The sequence below is a fragment of the Triturus cristatus genome, chromosome 2_2 (assembly GCF_964204655.1).
Source record: "Triturus cristatus chromosome 2_2, aTriCri1.1, whole genome shotgun sequence".
Lineage (NCBI taxonomy): Eukaryota > Metazoa > Chordata > Amphibia > Caudata > Salamandridae > Triturus > Triturus cristatus.
In genome coordinates, this window is record NC_140582.1 from 58072814 (window position 1) to 58087977 (window position 15164).

Consider the following 15164-nt stretch of genomic DNA (forward strand, 5'->3'; position numbering starts at 1 on the left):
AGTACAGAATTTCCAAAAGGGACAGGATATCCATGCTTGGTTTGAGTCATATGAGTTTGCTTTGAGAATGAATGGAGTGTCTGAAAGAACTGCGGGGAAGGACTATGTAAACACTCAGAGGCATCTGGGACAGCGGTTTTACCACCTTTAGTGAAGGAGGGAGCCCTCACTTTTGCCAAAATGAAGGAGGCTTTATGCCTCAAGTACGGGCTCACCCCAGAACAGTATCGAGTGAGGCTCAGGAATTCTAAGAAGAACAATTCAGATACGTGGGTTGAATGCGTTAGAGTGTACACCTCAGCAATGGAAGGTTGGATGCAGGGCAGCAAAGTTACAGATTATCAGGGGTTGTGCTATTTAATTAGTTGGGAGCACTTGAGTAGTCTGTGTGTTCCGGAGCTGCGCCAGCATTTGTTGGATAGTAAGTTAAATTATCCCAGTGAGCTTGCTAAGGAGGCGGACCGCTGGACTAGCACCAGGGTCCATAAGGGGATTGTGGGTACGACAGCTAAAGGTGGGCAGGGTCCCCAGCAGAAGAGTGGAGGGGGGAGGTAATCAAAAGAAGTTCTCCAAAGGGCCCCAAAATAGTTCAGAGGTAAAGGAGTCCCAGCCCCCCCAGCCTAAGACGTCACAGCCCCCTAAGGGCGGACGTCCCCCTACGGGTCCCCCCAGGTGTTACCACTGTGGGGAGAGAGGTCACATTGCCCCGAGATGCCCCAGAAAGACCCAAGCGCCCACTAGTACTCCGACACCGGGGTTAGTGAGTGTAGCGTTGGGTGAGAAATTAGTTTCTGGTGGGGGGGAGCAAGCGGTGATGACCCTGGTCTCGCTAGGAGACTGAGAGATGGTCCAGAAAACCTATCTGCCTGAAAACACTAAAGAGTACAGGAAGTGGGTGACCATCAACGGGAGGAGGGTGGAGGCTCTAAGTGACACAGGTGCCAGCGTGACATCCATTCGGTGTCAGTGGGTGTCCGAAGAGCAGGTCGTTCCCGATGCACTTCACCCGGTAGTTGCAGCAGACAACTCCGTGCGCCTCTGCAAGATGGCACGTGTACCCTTTGAGTGGGGGGGTCTCAGGTTCCTTGAAGGTCGTGGTTAGTCCGTCCATGCCTGTAGACTGTCTGTTAAGAAATTACCTGGAGAGTTCCCCGTGGAAGGAGGTGGAACACAAGGCTCATTTGGAGATGTTGGGTCTGCCTGAGTGGGTTTGTGTGACCACGTGGTCAATGGCAGCCAGTAGGAGGGATCAAACGGACCTGGAGCCTGAAACAGTGGCCCAGGTGCCTGCCAGGAAGAGAAGGAGCAGGGGGTGAGGAAACCCGATCCCACCGTTCCCACGACCCAGGAGGAGGAAGAACCTGAGGGGGATGCCCTGGAGCCTACCGGGAAACAGGTAGCCGACTGGGAGACCTGCCCGAGCTGACCCATTGGCGGCAGGAAGGAGGTCCCTCCAGGGAGGAGTTCTGCAAGGAGCAGAGAGAGTGCCCTTCTCTTGTTGGTTTGGAGCAGCAAGCTGCATACCAGGCAGCAGGTGGAGAGTCCAAGAGTCATCTCATTTCCTAGGAGGATGGATTACTATATAGTGAGCCTAAGGTCGCTGAGCCCGGTGCAGCCCATGTGCTGGTGATACCCGAGCACTTCAGGACCTTCCTACTCGGCCTGGCTCATGACGTGCCTCTCGCAGGACATTTGGGGTGCGACAAGATTTTTCAGAGGCTCGCCACCCACTTCTTCTGGCCCCAAATGAGGAAGCACGTCAGTACACACTGCAGGGTTTGCTCGACTTGCCAGGCAAGTGGCAAAAGTGGAGGGAAGTGTAAGGCTCCCCCCCAACCCTTTCCCGTGGTGAGCAACCCTTTCGAGCGGGTGGGCATCGACATCGTGGGGCCTCTGGAACCCAAGACAGCCTTAGGCAACAAGCTCATCTTGGTCTTGGTGGATCATGCCACCAGGTACCCGGAAGCTGTCCCTCTCCGGACAATCACAGCCCCCGTGGTGGGCAGTGCTTTGATGGGGATCTTTTCCCGTGTTGGGTTCCCCCGAGAGGTGGTGTACGACCGCAGTACCAACTTCATCTTGAAGTATATGAAGTCTTTGTGGGACGAGTGTGGGGTAACTGACAAGTTCACCACTCTGTACCGTCCTCAAAGGAATGGGTTGGTTGAGAGGTTCAACCGAACCCTGAAAGGCATGATAATGGGCCTTGTGGAGTCCATGAGACGGAAGTGGGATGGGACATCTTTTTACCATGCCTGCTGTTTGCCTACCGGGAGGTACCGCAGAAGTCCTTAGGGTTCAGTCCCTTCAAACTCCTGTATGGGCATCCCGTTAGAGGACCTCTGAGTCTGGTGAAGGAGAGTAGGGAGAAGTACCCCGGAAAGAGTCCCCAGGACGTGTTCAGCTACATGCTGGCCTTCCGTAACCAGACACAGCACTTCAGGAAGCTTTCTCAGGCGAACCTGGAGGCTAGCCAGGAAGACATGAAAAGATGGTACGACCAGAATACCACACTGGTCGAGTTTCAACCTGGGCAGAAGGTGTGGGTGATGGCGCCAGTGGAGCCTTGCGCGCTCCAAGACAAGTGGACTGGGCCATACGAGGTGGTGGAGCGCAAGAGCGACGTAACCTACCTGGTTAACTTGCAGTCTCCGAGGAACCCATTGCGGGTCCTGCACGTGAACCGCCTCAAGCCACACTTTGAGAGGTCTGATGTAACGATGCTCCTGGCTACAGATGCTGAAATGGAAGAGGAAAGTGACCCTCTTCCTGAACTCCTGGCAGCCAAGGAGCGAGACGGGTCAGTGGATGGAGTGAACCTCTCGCCCACCCTGACCCCAGAGCAGCAGAGGGACTGTCGCCAGGTGTTGGGTCAGTTTGCCTCCCTGTTCTCCCTGACGCCCGGAATCACCAATTGGTGCGTCCATGATGTGGACACCGGGGACAGTCTACCTGTGAAGCAGAAATTTTACAGGGTGGCTGACAAGGTCAGGGCCAGCATCAAAGAAGAAGTTTCTAAGATGCTGATGTTAGGGGTGATTGAGCCCTCCAGCAGCCCGTGGGCTAGTCTCATGGTCTTGGTACCCAAAGCTGCTGCGCTCGGGCCACTCCAGAACTCCGGTTTTGCATGGACTACCGTGGGCTCAATGCGGTCACGAAGACCGACGCGCATCCCATCCCCAGAGCTGATGAGCTCGTGGATCGGTTGGGCGCTGCCAGATAACTCAGTACGTTTGATTTAACTTCTGGGTACTGGCAGATTGTTTTAACCAAGGGGGCCAAAGAGAGGTGTGCGTTTTCAACGCCAGAGGGGCACTTCCAGTTTCGAGTCATGTCCTTTGGGTTGAAGAACGACCCTGCCACATTCCAGAGACTGGTCAACCAGGTATTGTCCGGGCTGGAGGAATTCAGCACCGCATACCTGGATGATATTGTGGTGTTTAGCTCCAGCTGGGAGGAACACCTGCAACACCTCTGCACAGTGTTAGAGGCTCTGCAAAGGGCAGGCCTCACTATCAAGGCCGGTAAGTGCCAGATAGGGCAAGGATCCGTGCTGTACTTGGGACACCAGGTAGGAAGCGGCCAGGTGGCACCCCTACAAGCGAAGAGTGATACCATTCTGGCTAAGGGAACCCCCCAAGACCCAGACGGAGGTGAGAGCCTTTTTAGTTCTCACCGGGTATTACGGACGATTCCTCAAGGGATATGGCACCATTGTTGTCCCCTTGACTGGGCTGACTTCGCGGAGGCAGCCCAAGAACGTGATCTGGACCGATGCCTGCCAGACGGCGTTTGAGGCCCTGAAGACTGCCATGTGCACAGCACCCGTGCTCAAGGCACCTGAATTCTCCAGAGAGTTCATTGTGCAGACAGTTGCTTCAGAGCATGGGGTGGGAGCAGTACTCTCATAGGTGAACGACGGGGCTTGGACCAACCCATAGTCTTCCTTAGCAGGAGGGTACTTCCCAGGGAACAGAGGTAGAGTGTGATTGAAAGGGAAGCCTTTGCTGTGGTCTGGGCGCTGAAGAAGCTGAGGCCCTACTTGTTTGGGACTCACTTCCGAGTTCAGACGGACCACAGGCCCCTCAGATGGTTAATGCAAATGAGGGGTGAAAACCCAAAACTGTTGAGGTGGTCCAGCTCCCTACAGGGATTGGACTTTACGTTGAAACACCGTCCTGGCACAGAACACGCCAACGCTGATGGTCTGTCCAGGTTTTTCCGCCTTAGTGAAGAGAACTCCCAAGGGGATGGGTAGCTCTCCCCACTTTTCAGCTGGAGGGGACACGTGTTAGACTTGGCATCTTTGGCATGGTTACCCCTGTTTGTCTCTTCCTCCTGTATTTTTTGACACTGTGCTGGATTACATTTTTGCTGGTTTAGATGCTTCGGGCACTTTGCCACTGCTGTTCAGTGCGAAAGTGCGAATGCTCCCTGGACAAATTGTGTTATAATTGGTTATCCATGATTGGCATATTTGTGTTACCCGTAGGTCCCTAGTAAAGTGCACTACTTGTGCCTGGGCTGGTAACTCAAATGCTACTAGTGGGCTTGCAGCACTGATTGTGCCACCCACACGAGTAGCGCTGAAACGATGTCTCAAGCCGGCCACCGTGTGCCTGTGCGCTGTTCGCCAACTGCGCCGTCGACCAGGCCGGTGTCCACACCTGCCAGGCCTTACCTTCGCTTTTCATACAGGTTAGCCATCCCTATGGTAGGCCCGAGGTACCCCCCTGGGCAGAGTGCAGTATATATGAAAGGCAGGACATGTCCTAGTGTGGGTGACATGTCCTGGTAGTGAACTACAACCAAATTCGTCTTTCACTATGGAGGGGCTATCTTGCCCGATAGGACAGAATGGGGAAGGTTGTGTATCATGGTTACCTGCCTATCTTCCTATAGGAGCAAGATGCAGAATTGGAGTCTGGTACCCCTGTACTCAGAATTTGGTAACGCATATTTCAGAACAGATGGTTTTTGGATTCTGTGTTCGAGAATGGCACTTTTAGAAAGTGGCTGTTCTCGTGTTCCACCTTTCCGTGTGCTTCAGCCTGTTTGTGAATTGGTCGTCTGGTTTGTGAGCGACAGGGTCTGGTGAGGTGTGCATGAACCCTGGGAGGGCAAGATGAGTCAGCGCTAGGCTGAATAGGCTGATTGACACTTAGAGTGGTGGCAGGAGTAGCGCCCGGGCCTGAATAGGGCTGTGCTTGCCTTCCACAGAGCTGGCTCCACCTCCTGTGGTGCGTTTGAAGACCTTGGCACACCTGCACAAAAGAAGAGATGTGCCCTGGCCGAAGGCACCCCGAACTGGTTCGAACTGGGTCCTGGACCCCTCACACATAGAGAACAAAGACTTTTGGGGTATAAATACTACAGCTAAAAACCCCTGAACTTTAGACCAGTCTGAATAGACACCTTCGTGATCGAGAGGAATCCCTGCCAAGAAGATCAGCTGAATAGACTCAGGAGAAGACTGCCTTTGCTGTGTGTCTGGGGTTGGCCTGCAGTTTGCTGTTTCCACTGAGGAGAGGACGAAGGGACTTTGCTGTGTGCTGTGTCCCCCTACTTGAAGACGGACTTTGCTGAGTGCTGTGTCCCTCTGAAGGAGAGAGTCTCCAAGGGCCTGAGAAGAGCTGGCCTCCTGTTTCCGAAGTCCCAGGCACAAAAGGACTTCACCGCCAGCATCCCTGAACTTCCTTGCTGGGAGTTCCAGTTGTTAGGAGGGCCTGAAACCGATTGTGAGGCCTTTCTGCTATCGGGAGCTGTGCAAGCGCAAGAGGAGAAAAATCTGTTTCTGAACCACAAGAATCGCCGACGTCGCAACTTCACTGGAGACGACATCGTTCTTCTCCGACGCCGTGCACCGTCATCGAAATCCTTGTCCGAGATACTGTTGTTCGGGAGTCTGGGTGACTCCGCATCTGCCGCTGCGATCCCCGCAGGCAGGGATGTACTTTGGGCTTTGTATTGATGCCGAGTTAGTCCCGTGGGTGCTACTTGATTTCTACAAAGTATCTTTCATATTTGCAACGATCTATCTAAAGACATTTTATCAAGTAATCTCATATGTGGAACTTTTTGTCGTTTTGGTCTTGTTTACATTTAATAAAGATAATCTATTTTTCTAAACCGGTGTGGAGTCCGTTTGTGGTGTTAACACTGTATTACTGTGAGTCTTGGTACAAATACTTTACGCATTGCCTTTGAAGATAAGCCTTTCTGCTCGAGCCAAGCTACTGAGGGGTGAGCAGGGGTTATCGACAAGCATGTATCCTCCTTACCCTGACTAGAAGCAAGGGTCCCTATTTGATCTAAGGTACCTGCTTCGACCAACTAGAGACCCCCATTTCTAACACTATACAAATGCTAAACTTTTATTTTTAAATAAGCATTAGAAACATTTAGAAGATGAGTACCTTCCTAATGGCTCTGCCAACACTAGTTTGCTTTGGCATTCAGCATACAATTAAGTTTGGTTTGTTTTCTTTTTTGCTACTGTTACGATGTGGCCATCGGCCATCTTGATTACCATTCTAAAATGACCGATGTGTGTGCAAGAACTGGGAAGCAGCATGCATGTATAGGCATCACACGCATGTACATAAAAAGATCACAACACATGACAGACATTTTTTATTTTTTATTTATTTTACCATGTCCACATCACCGTCACCCATGCTGGAATGCAAAACTAAAATTAAAAAATGTGTATAATGAAATCAAAAGTGATGCTTGCAGGCCTATAGGTCTTAGCAACTGTCAATCCCTCCGTAATTAAATAAAAAAACAAATCTTGAAGAATATGATGGGGAATGGGCAGAGAAGCACTAAAAATAGCAAGCAGGTGTCCAAATCAAAGTGTAGGTCGATTTCAACTTCTAACTTCCTGGAGCTGTTAGGGCTGGGGCAGGATCACGTAGACTAGTTCCTGTCTCTGCGCTTCACTTGTTGCTGGATTACACTGCAGCCTTGACGCTCAGTGTGAAAGGTCAGAGCAGGGTCGTGCTGGAGCAAGCTGCCTGTGGTTGTCTCTCCTAATCATCCCATGATGATAATGCTGGCACCATGACGACGTTGCTCCTGCTCTGCTAAAAGAGAAGGGAAATCCTGAGAGAAAATGACTCACTTTAAAGGATTTCCCTTATTCCTACAACGCGGCTCACCTGGCATGACGTCATGACGTCATTCCTTGACATCCACTACTCAGTAGTGAGCAAAATGAGCATGCCCACATCGATGGGCATGCTCTCACTGCAGTCCAAGGAAAAAAAAAAGAAAAAGGACTACCTTTGCGAGGCCCAAACATAGAGCCCAATAGAGACCCATTTCGAGGCCCCCTGAAAATAACTGCCGGTGCTCAGAGCCTGCCCACTTAAAGCCCTGCATACATGTGCACTTAAAGAAGTGCACTAACCAGTCCTCCTCCCCCCTCCCATGGCCGGGCCCTGCCCCTCCCTATGCATGAAACATGATAGAATATAATTTTATTTGTCACCTGCTTGCTCTGAGCCAGTGGGACGATGCTCCTCTGCCATTGCAGAGGAGCCGCCCCTGCCTCTGCGGGCTTCAGACCGCAGGGACTGGTCTTGAGTGACTTGGATTTTGCCAGTAACCTGCTCCTGCAGGACAGTGGACCACGTTTTTGTCACTCTCTCTCTGCCTGCCCTAGCATTTTCTCTGTGCTCCTGACAGGTAATCAAAAACCGTGTATCTGTATTTCTGATATACGATCCTGCAGCAGCACACTTGAAAGTCTCATACATGCCAATAGACAGGACACAGGCCTAAATAGAAGTCAACGGGAGAAATACAATCTCCCAGTTATTTTGTTTAAGATCTCTGACTTCCCGCTTCTAAAATGTTGGCATAGAGCATGTGATAATGTTTTAGGGTGACCAGACCTCCCGGTATTCCCCGGATGGTCCCTGTTTTCGGAGCAGTGTCCTGGTGTCCCGACACTTTGCTCCAAATTACCGAAATATCCCGGTTTTTGTGCAACGCCCGGGTTAAACAGAGAAATGTCCCAGTTTTTAAATAGTGCCCCGCACTAAAAAAACGGAACATTTGTCTGCTTACTTTTTTGAACACTGAGACACTATTTAAAAACCGGGACATTTCTCTGTTTAACCGGCACTATTTTGGGTAACAGATGCTCAATGGGGAATTTGTAAGCACTAAAAAGGTCAGGTGTTTAAGTGCATCATGACAAATGAAATCCACGAACTTTGCAGGATGCAACTCTCCATAAATCAATACTTTTCTCCTCGTTCTGCCAGTGTTTTTAAAGAGGATCAAAGCGCCAAGAGATTGTGCTATTACGAGGGACAGCCATTTCACTGCCAGTGAAAGAAACAATGCCCCGTTTTTTGGGTTTTTTTGCCTTTAAAATTTAGCATTATATGTGGCCTTTACCCAGTTACATTGCCTGTGCAGGGGTTCAGACACGAGGATTCGACACTGGTCTTTGGTAATCTTACCGGAGGTCCTCATTTTCTGGATTTTTCACAAGTGAGACACTGGTTCTATATACACTAGCACAATGTTCTATTTTTTCTGTAATGCCACAATGACCAAACGCGATACCTGCAACCCGTATCACTTGAATAAAGAGCTGCGATGGGAATCCGTGCTCTGTCTGTCCTATTTCCTTCGAAGGGGCAGTTTTTTTCATTGTAGTCCTTTTTTATGACAGCTGTCAAATAGTCCTACTTTTATGTTGGCGGTTAACGAAAACTATAGTCCTACTTCTATGTCTATGAACAGTCCCAGTTTTTTAGGTCTCGCCTAGCGACTCAACGCATGCGCTGCACGCCTTGGCGAGACCTATTGTTGTCGGTTTGGTGAGCAAAGGGGGACAGGACATGTGCAGAGGACAGGAGTTGTGCACGTGTACGCACATCTCCTGTCCGCGCTTGCGCATTTGCTCTCAAGGCGACAGCTTGTGCACGCGTGCAGAGGACAGAAGTTGTGAACGCGTACGCACATCACCTGTCCACGCTTGCGCGTTTGCTCTCAAGGCGACAGCTTGTGCACTTGCTCTCAAGGCGACAGCTTGTGCATGCGTGCAGAGGACAGGAGTTGTGCACGCGTACGCACATCTCCTGTCCACGCTCGCGCGTTTGATCTCAAGGCAACAGCTTGTTGATCTTAGCTTCTGGCGGCTCTAGCCTTCTGAGTGACTGATAGATCTTTGCACCAATCATGGCTCTTAATATTTACCACTCGTTGTCAGTTGGTTAGAATGGCCAATCGACGGGTGGAATACGGAGAGCGTCTGGCACTAAGATCCAATAGGCTTTGTCCATGGGCGGCTCGGCAGGAAAGTGTGACCGGTGGCTTTCAGTTTGTTTTCGAGCAGTGTCTGGGGTCCAGCTACAGCTACAACCATGGTGAGAGAGGGGGAATGAACAGTGTGAAGAGAATGAGTGAGCAACACCAAGTGTGGGTGGAGAGTAGGCAACACCAAAAAGTAGCTTAAAGCGCTAAAGTGAAGGGGCTGAGTGAGTACCACGGAGTGTGGGTTTGAGGCAGTAAGTTAAGATGCATGACTCGTGCGAAGTTCCAAAGGAGTTTCGTGTTTTGGGAATCAGTGATATCAGTGTCCATGGTCGGCAGCTTCACATAAGTGGTTTGAGGGGTAGGAAGGATGGGAAGAAGAACAATTCACAATGCCCAGTGAGATGGAACTGGTCAGCAGATGTGGTAATGAAAGCAAGCGCGAGGTATGTGGCATGGGACCCTATTCATGGCAGAATGCCATAGATGTTCTCACAAAGCGCAACAGCCAATGGATATCCTGAAAACTGGTCATGGCTGAATCGTCAGTAGGCCAGTGTTGGACAATCGGGTGACCGAATACATCCTGAGTAAAGTGGAATATGGAAACTTGTTGGAGAGGAAAAACTATAATTTTTAGATCTGGTGGAAGTAATGTGATCGACGCATCCCAGCAAATTTTTTCCGGTTCAAGAAGTGTGACATTTTTGCCTGTGTCTTATATTTCACCATTTGAGTTACGCTGTATTGCAAGCAGAAATGTAGTCCAATTCTGAGCTTGTAAGTCCTCTTCTGTGTGCTTTCAGGGACATGCAGTTTAATGTTTTGTAATGAAAACATAAGCATTATATCTACCATGGTGTTGCAATTGAAAACAAAAAGACTGGATGAACTATGTGTCATGTCTCAAGGACACTAAAACCAATCAAGAGAATGTCCCCCTGTGTAAATAGGCCGGGGTACTGGGCACCACTTCCTGCCCCAGGGACTGGAGAGGGTGTGTGGTTAGATCGTGGCAATCCAGGCTAAGGCTGCATGCATTATTGCACTTCCTCATCGTATGCACCATTAGTAAATGCGTGTCGGCATCTGGGAGTCCCTACTAAATTAGAGATGGATAAGCGTTGTATATGGTCCTGCGGGGCTGTTGAAATGGTTTACTTGAGTCCACTGTGGGGCATGGGTTGAATATTGAGCATACAGAGATATAACATGTCTGAACTGTTGATAATTCAAAAGTAGTCCTCTATTTTTAGGTCGAGCCTGGGCAGCGCATGCGCTGCTGCGAGGCATGCAGTATTAGAGTATGGACTTGAAACCACGCCCACTGTCCGTCCATATTTTCAATCGGCTCGAGGCATTGTCCTTCGTAAATGCTGGCTTCCTATTCCTTATATGACTTTTAGTCCCTCCTGAGTACCACCTTATCTTCTGTTGTTAACTCCCATGAGAGGTACTCTACCTGTTTTTACGTTATTGGCAGTCCACGCGGCACCCCTTTACACTTACCTACTCCCTGCTGACGAGAGGCAACTACCTCGAAACACGTATCCAGGGATGGCTAATGCGACACATACTTTTTTTCAACACTGTGGCATAGGCGTACTCGCCGTCGCCACTACATCTACCAGAGTTCCTTGGGGCAACATGCTGGTGTGACGAGCAGTGTGCGGCCAACTGGATTTGAACTCCCATGAGGACTTGACCTTTTACTAGCGTCTTAGCTTGGGAGCTTTCATTAGCCCTCCCGTGAACTATTTACTTTATTATTGTACTCAGAACTCACAGAACGCCCGCTTCAGCAATGGCGGCTGCCTCCTAACACACTTTGCACCTGTATTTCTCCGAGAAGCAACTTCAGCAATGGTGGCTGCTTGCATAGTATCGCCATTGGCACCCCTCAGTCCCCCCTCCAACAAAATACATTACCCAATAATAACACACTCTCAGACTGTTTGATTGGGTACAAAATGCTGCAGGTTTATTACATACACCGTTATGTAATAGGTGGGTTATCTTACGGGCGATCCAAGGGCAGGCAACCAACTGGGCTGCCTGCCCGCCTGATGAGCTGGGCCGTACTGGGGCGAACCCCGCCTATGCTGCCGTCCAAGTGATTCTCTTCCAGGATCACGTGACCGTTGGTACCTTCTACTCACGCCCCTTCCCGGGGCGGAGCATAGCATAGCAAACCCCCCGGTTGTTCAGGCCCACAACCGCCCGAAGGACTAGCGGGGCGCCGACACGGCTTCCGGGACCCTCCCATGAGGCTCCTCGGATTTGGCTCTGGCACCCCCTATGGTGCCGCGCAGAGGTACCCTTGGTACCGGCCTGCTTCCAGATCGCCCTGTAACTCCGCCTGCAACGAAAAAAGGAAATATTACAACATTCTCACCCCCACCTGCCAACCACGCCGGGTAAGCGGTAGGGAGGGATGCGGCGTGCGAAGCGACAAGAGGTCGCCGGCAAGGTGGGGGAGGGCTATATAGCCTCCCCCTACGCCCAGAGGAGCCCCGGAAGTGACGCCCGTCGCGTCACTTCCGGGCCGGAAAGAGGAGGGCGACACCGGCCGGAGTCCCTGCCCCCCAGGAGGGGGAGGCGGGTAGGGGTGACCGGTGCCTGGGCGACACTAGGGCGCCGACCGCTCTAGTGGCCCTCTGCGGGGGCGCGGTCAGTGGCATTTCTCCGAGATGCTGTTTATTTATTTATATTTAATAAATAGATCTGGGCAGAAGATAATAATTGCTGACTACACCTAGGATTGAACCGTTCCCTAGCTCCAAAGTTGGCAGCCTTGGATGTTTAGCTACCCCCTTGGTTAAAGACAATTTGCGTTTTTAGGGGGTTTATCGGCTTCCCCCACCGAGTCACCATCCCCATCATGCACTCACCTTTTACCCCTTCCTCACTCTCTTTTGCTTCCCTGAGCTCCCCCAGGAGCGCGTGGGAAGTGTGCTCCCTTCATTACACAGATGTGTACGAAAGGAGAGGATGTGTACGAAAGGAGAGGATGTGGTCTCATGGCTAGACTGCCAACTTTGGAGCTGGGAAACCAAGGTTCGAGCCTCAGGGTCAATTCCACATACTGTGATTCTGGGCAAATCACTTAATCTCCCCATGCCTCCCAAAAACAATGATTTGCAATGCAATACATCTCACATTTACGCGAGTTTAAGCTATTGGTATTGTAAATGACAATGGCTTTTATTTATGTTTTGAAAAACAAAAATATTAAGCATTGGCTTTTCAGTTCAGTTCAATACCTTTATTCGGGTAACTTAGTACCCATAAAAGCACAACAATTAATAAAATGCAAAATCGAATAATTAGCATACACGATAAGCAAGCCTTTACAATAATATCTCTATAACAATTGGTACATTTCATAATATGTTAAAAGGAACTTCATTGGTAATAAAATAGTTGCTATTGATAAAACCACTGTGCAAACTAACAATAGTGCAAGAATAATCAGTCAAATAGGGGCTCAAGGGTCGAGCATAGTTTTGCGTACTCTAATAGCAATTCTTAGGAAAGTGCCTACGCGAAAAATCAGCTCCTCATCTGCCAGGGAAGCTAAACATCTATAGGCATTGTCCAGACTGATTGGCCTTCTCTTTTTAAAAAATGGGTTTATTATCCACTTAGTATATTTAGTATAATACTTACAAAAAAATAAAAAGTGTAAAATTGATTGACCACTCACCCCATCACAAGGACATGGTACATGGTCGAGATTGTGGTGGTGACCATGAGGGCAACATAGTGCATATCTAATAATTCCTGCTCTAAGGCGAAATAGTAAACTCCTTTCCCAGTGGCTCATGTTTAGAGTGATGTATATGGGTAGAGAGTGACAGTCCTGTGCAACAGACATATATCTAAGAACAGAGTATTTCTTAGATTCCAGTCTGATTCTTTCTTCGTTGTATGAAGAATACAACGCATCTCTAAGCACCTTTTTTGGCACAGTGTCAACTGTGGATGGTTTTAGGAAAATATTTCCTTTGTTGACACTGCACAGGCTTTGATATACTCCACTTAACCAGGGGATTTCCATCCCTTTATCACACAAGGGACAATCGCTGATGATCTCTCTGGTGAGGGAGGCAGCCTGGTTCTTCCATATCGATAGCCAAAAAAGGACAGGACGGGCACGGATGAAATCCGATATAAAATTAAGGTTGAGTTCTCTGTGACAAATATATTGTGGGGTGGAGATTGGGGTGCCCAATAATTTCCTGCAAAACCTGTTTTCTTCCTGTTGAATGCCAGGACAGTTAGCAGTACCCCAAATCTCAGCCCCGTAGGTCGCAACAGGAATGCACTTTAGTTTGAAAAAAATTTAAATGGCTTTTACAATGCCAATAGCTTAAACTCGCGTAAATGCGAGACCTATTGCATTGCAAATTCTTGTTGTTTTGAGAATCTGGTCACCCTAATAGTGTTTAAATTGCTGGTGTTTTGTCCAGCAACTGTCGGCTTGTGAAATTTTGTGCAAATCGTTAGAGCCAGTACTATTTCCATATGCTAAAAGGAGGAACAACATACACTTTTCCCAAATCTTTGCCAATGGAGTCAAATTATAACCTGAAAACTGGCCAACCAACACCTCGAGTCACAATTAGTAATGGTGTGCAACTTCACCTGCTTTTATCGGCCTGGTAAGTCTTCTTGGAAATCTTACACTACCTAAAACACATTACTTTGATTCTCATAAATATTTAAACTGTCCAACCAATCAATTGTTAATTTCATTCAGAAGCTAAAAATTGAATTGCCTGCTAAGTGCTCCCATGTCATACGTGACATTGGCTGCTCCTGTCATTACAGCCAAGTATTGTTGCATTCCGGAATTTCCACGCCTATATATGGTGGCATTATAATGGAAATTACTTTTGACAAAAGTACTACTCTGATCTGACTGTCGGTATTAAACACGTTATTGTCTTCGTTTCTAACTAAACTAGAGAAAGCTCCGGTATATTCAACGTGTAGACTAAGGCATAGTTATTTTCAAGATGGCTGCCAAGCTGGATTTAAGACTTCGCGCTGCAGTGTAATTTGCGTCTCATATTTGATGCCTCTACTTCCAAGCAAGTGGTGCTGGTAGCTGTAGTCCCTCTTCTCTTTCTCGCGTATTTCCGACAGAAGAGCGGAACTCTCGTTTTCAGTGCTCTGTTTCCGTCCGGAATTTTGTCTCTGCTGCTCAAGTGTACCCTGGTTCTGGTCCCGGTCCTCCCGCCAGCAACGCTTGCTGTACTCATGGCCTTCAACTTCGGGGCTGCCGCTCCCGCAGCCAGCGCCACCCCGGGTAAGAGATCATGGGAATTCACAGAAGAGGAACTAGGATTATTGGGAGATAGCAAATGCAGACATGCTAAGAGCTACCAGTCAACAGAGGATATTGGAATATTTTAAGTAGGGTGATCAGACGTACCGGACCGCCCCGGGCCAGGGAGTCCAGATGCCTTTTCTTGTGTAATATAAATACATGTCACGGGTTTTGTGAGGGTCGGGTGAGCATGTGCATAACCGTGTTACTAGTCCTTTTTTCACAGACGGTACAGAAGTTCAGTGGTTGGAAGAGTAGTCTGATGTGCTGCCTCATTCACGCAGCAACCCGCTCCTTCCAGTATAGTAAGATCGTAAAGGCAGCCTGGTGCAATACAAGTCGCTCATTCAGTTGGTGGGAAGCAGGAAGCATCTAAATTCTAGGGTACTGAAGATTAACCAATCCTGTTTTTAGGTCGAGCCTAGATTCAGCGCGCATGCGCTGCTCTAGGGGAGACATGTTGTAGTGGAGTTTGTAATGGAAGCTCCGCCCACTCTTTGCCTTATTTGCCATTGGGTTGTGTCAGTGTCCTTCATAAATGATGATGTCTGAT

General features: G+C 49.1%; 1 protein-coding gene across 2 annotated transcripts in view; it reads left to right on the plus strand.

The window, feature by feature from the left end:
* NUP54 (nucleoporin 54) overlaps nucleotides 1–15164 on the plus strand; it is a 381989-nt gene that overhangs the window by 177384 nt on the left and 189441 nt on the right. The window contains exon 1 of one of the 2 annotated variants that reach the window (XM_085640976.1): nucleotides 14400–14590. The exons of the other annotated variant lie outside the window; for it this stretch is intronic. Coding sequence (XP_085497102.1) covers nucleotides 14542–14590 — 49 coding nt within the window. The 5' untranslated portion in view covers nucleotides 14400–14541. Of the gene's footprint in view, nucleotides 1–14399; nucleotides 14591–15164 lie in introns of those variants that run through there. 2 annotated transcript variants of the gene reach the window in all.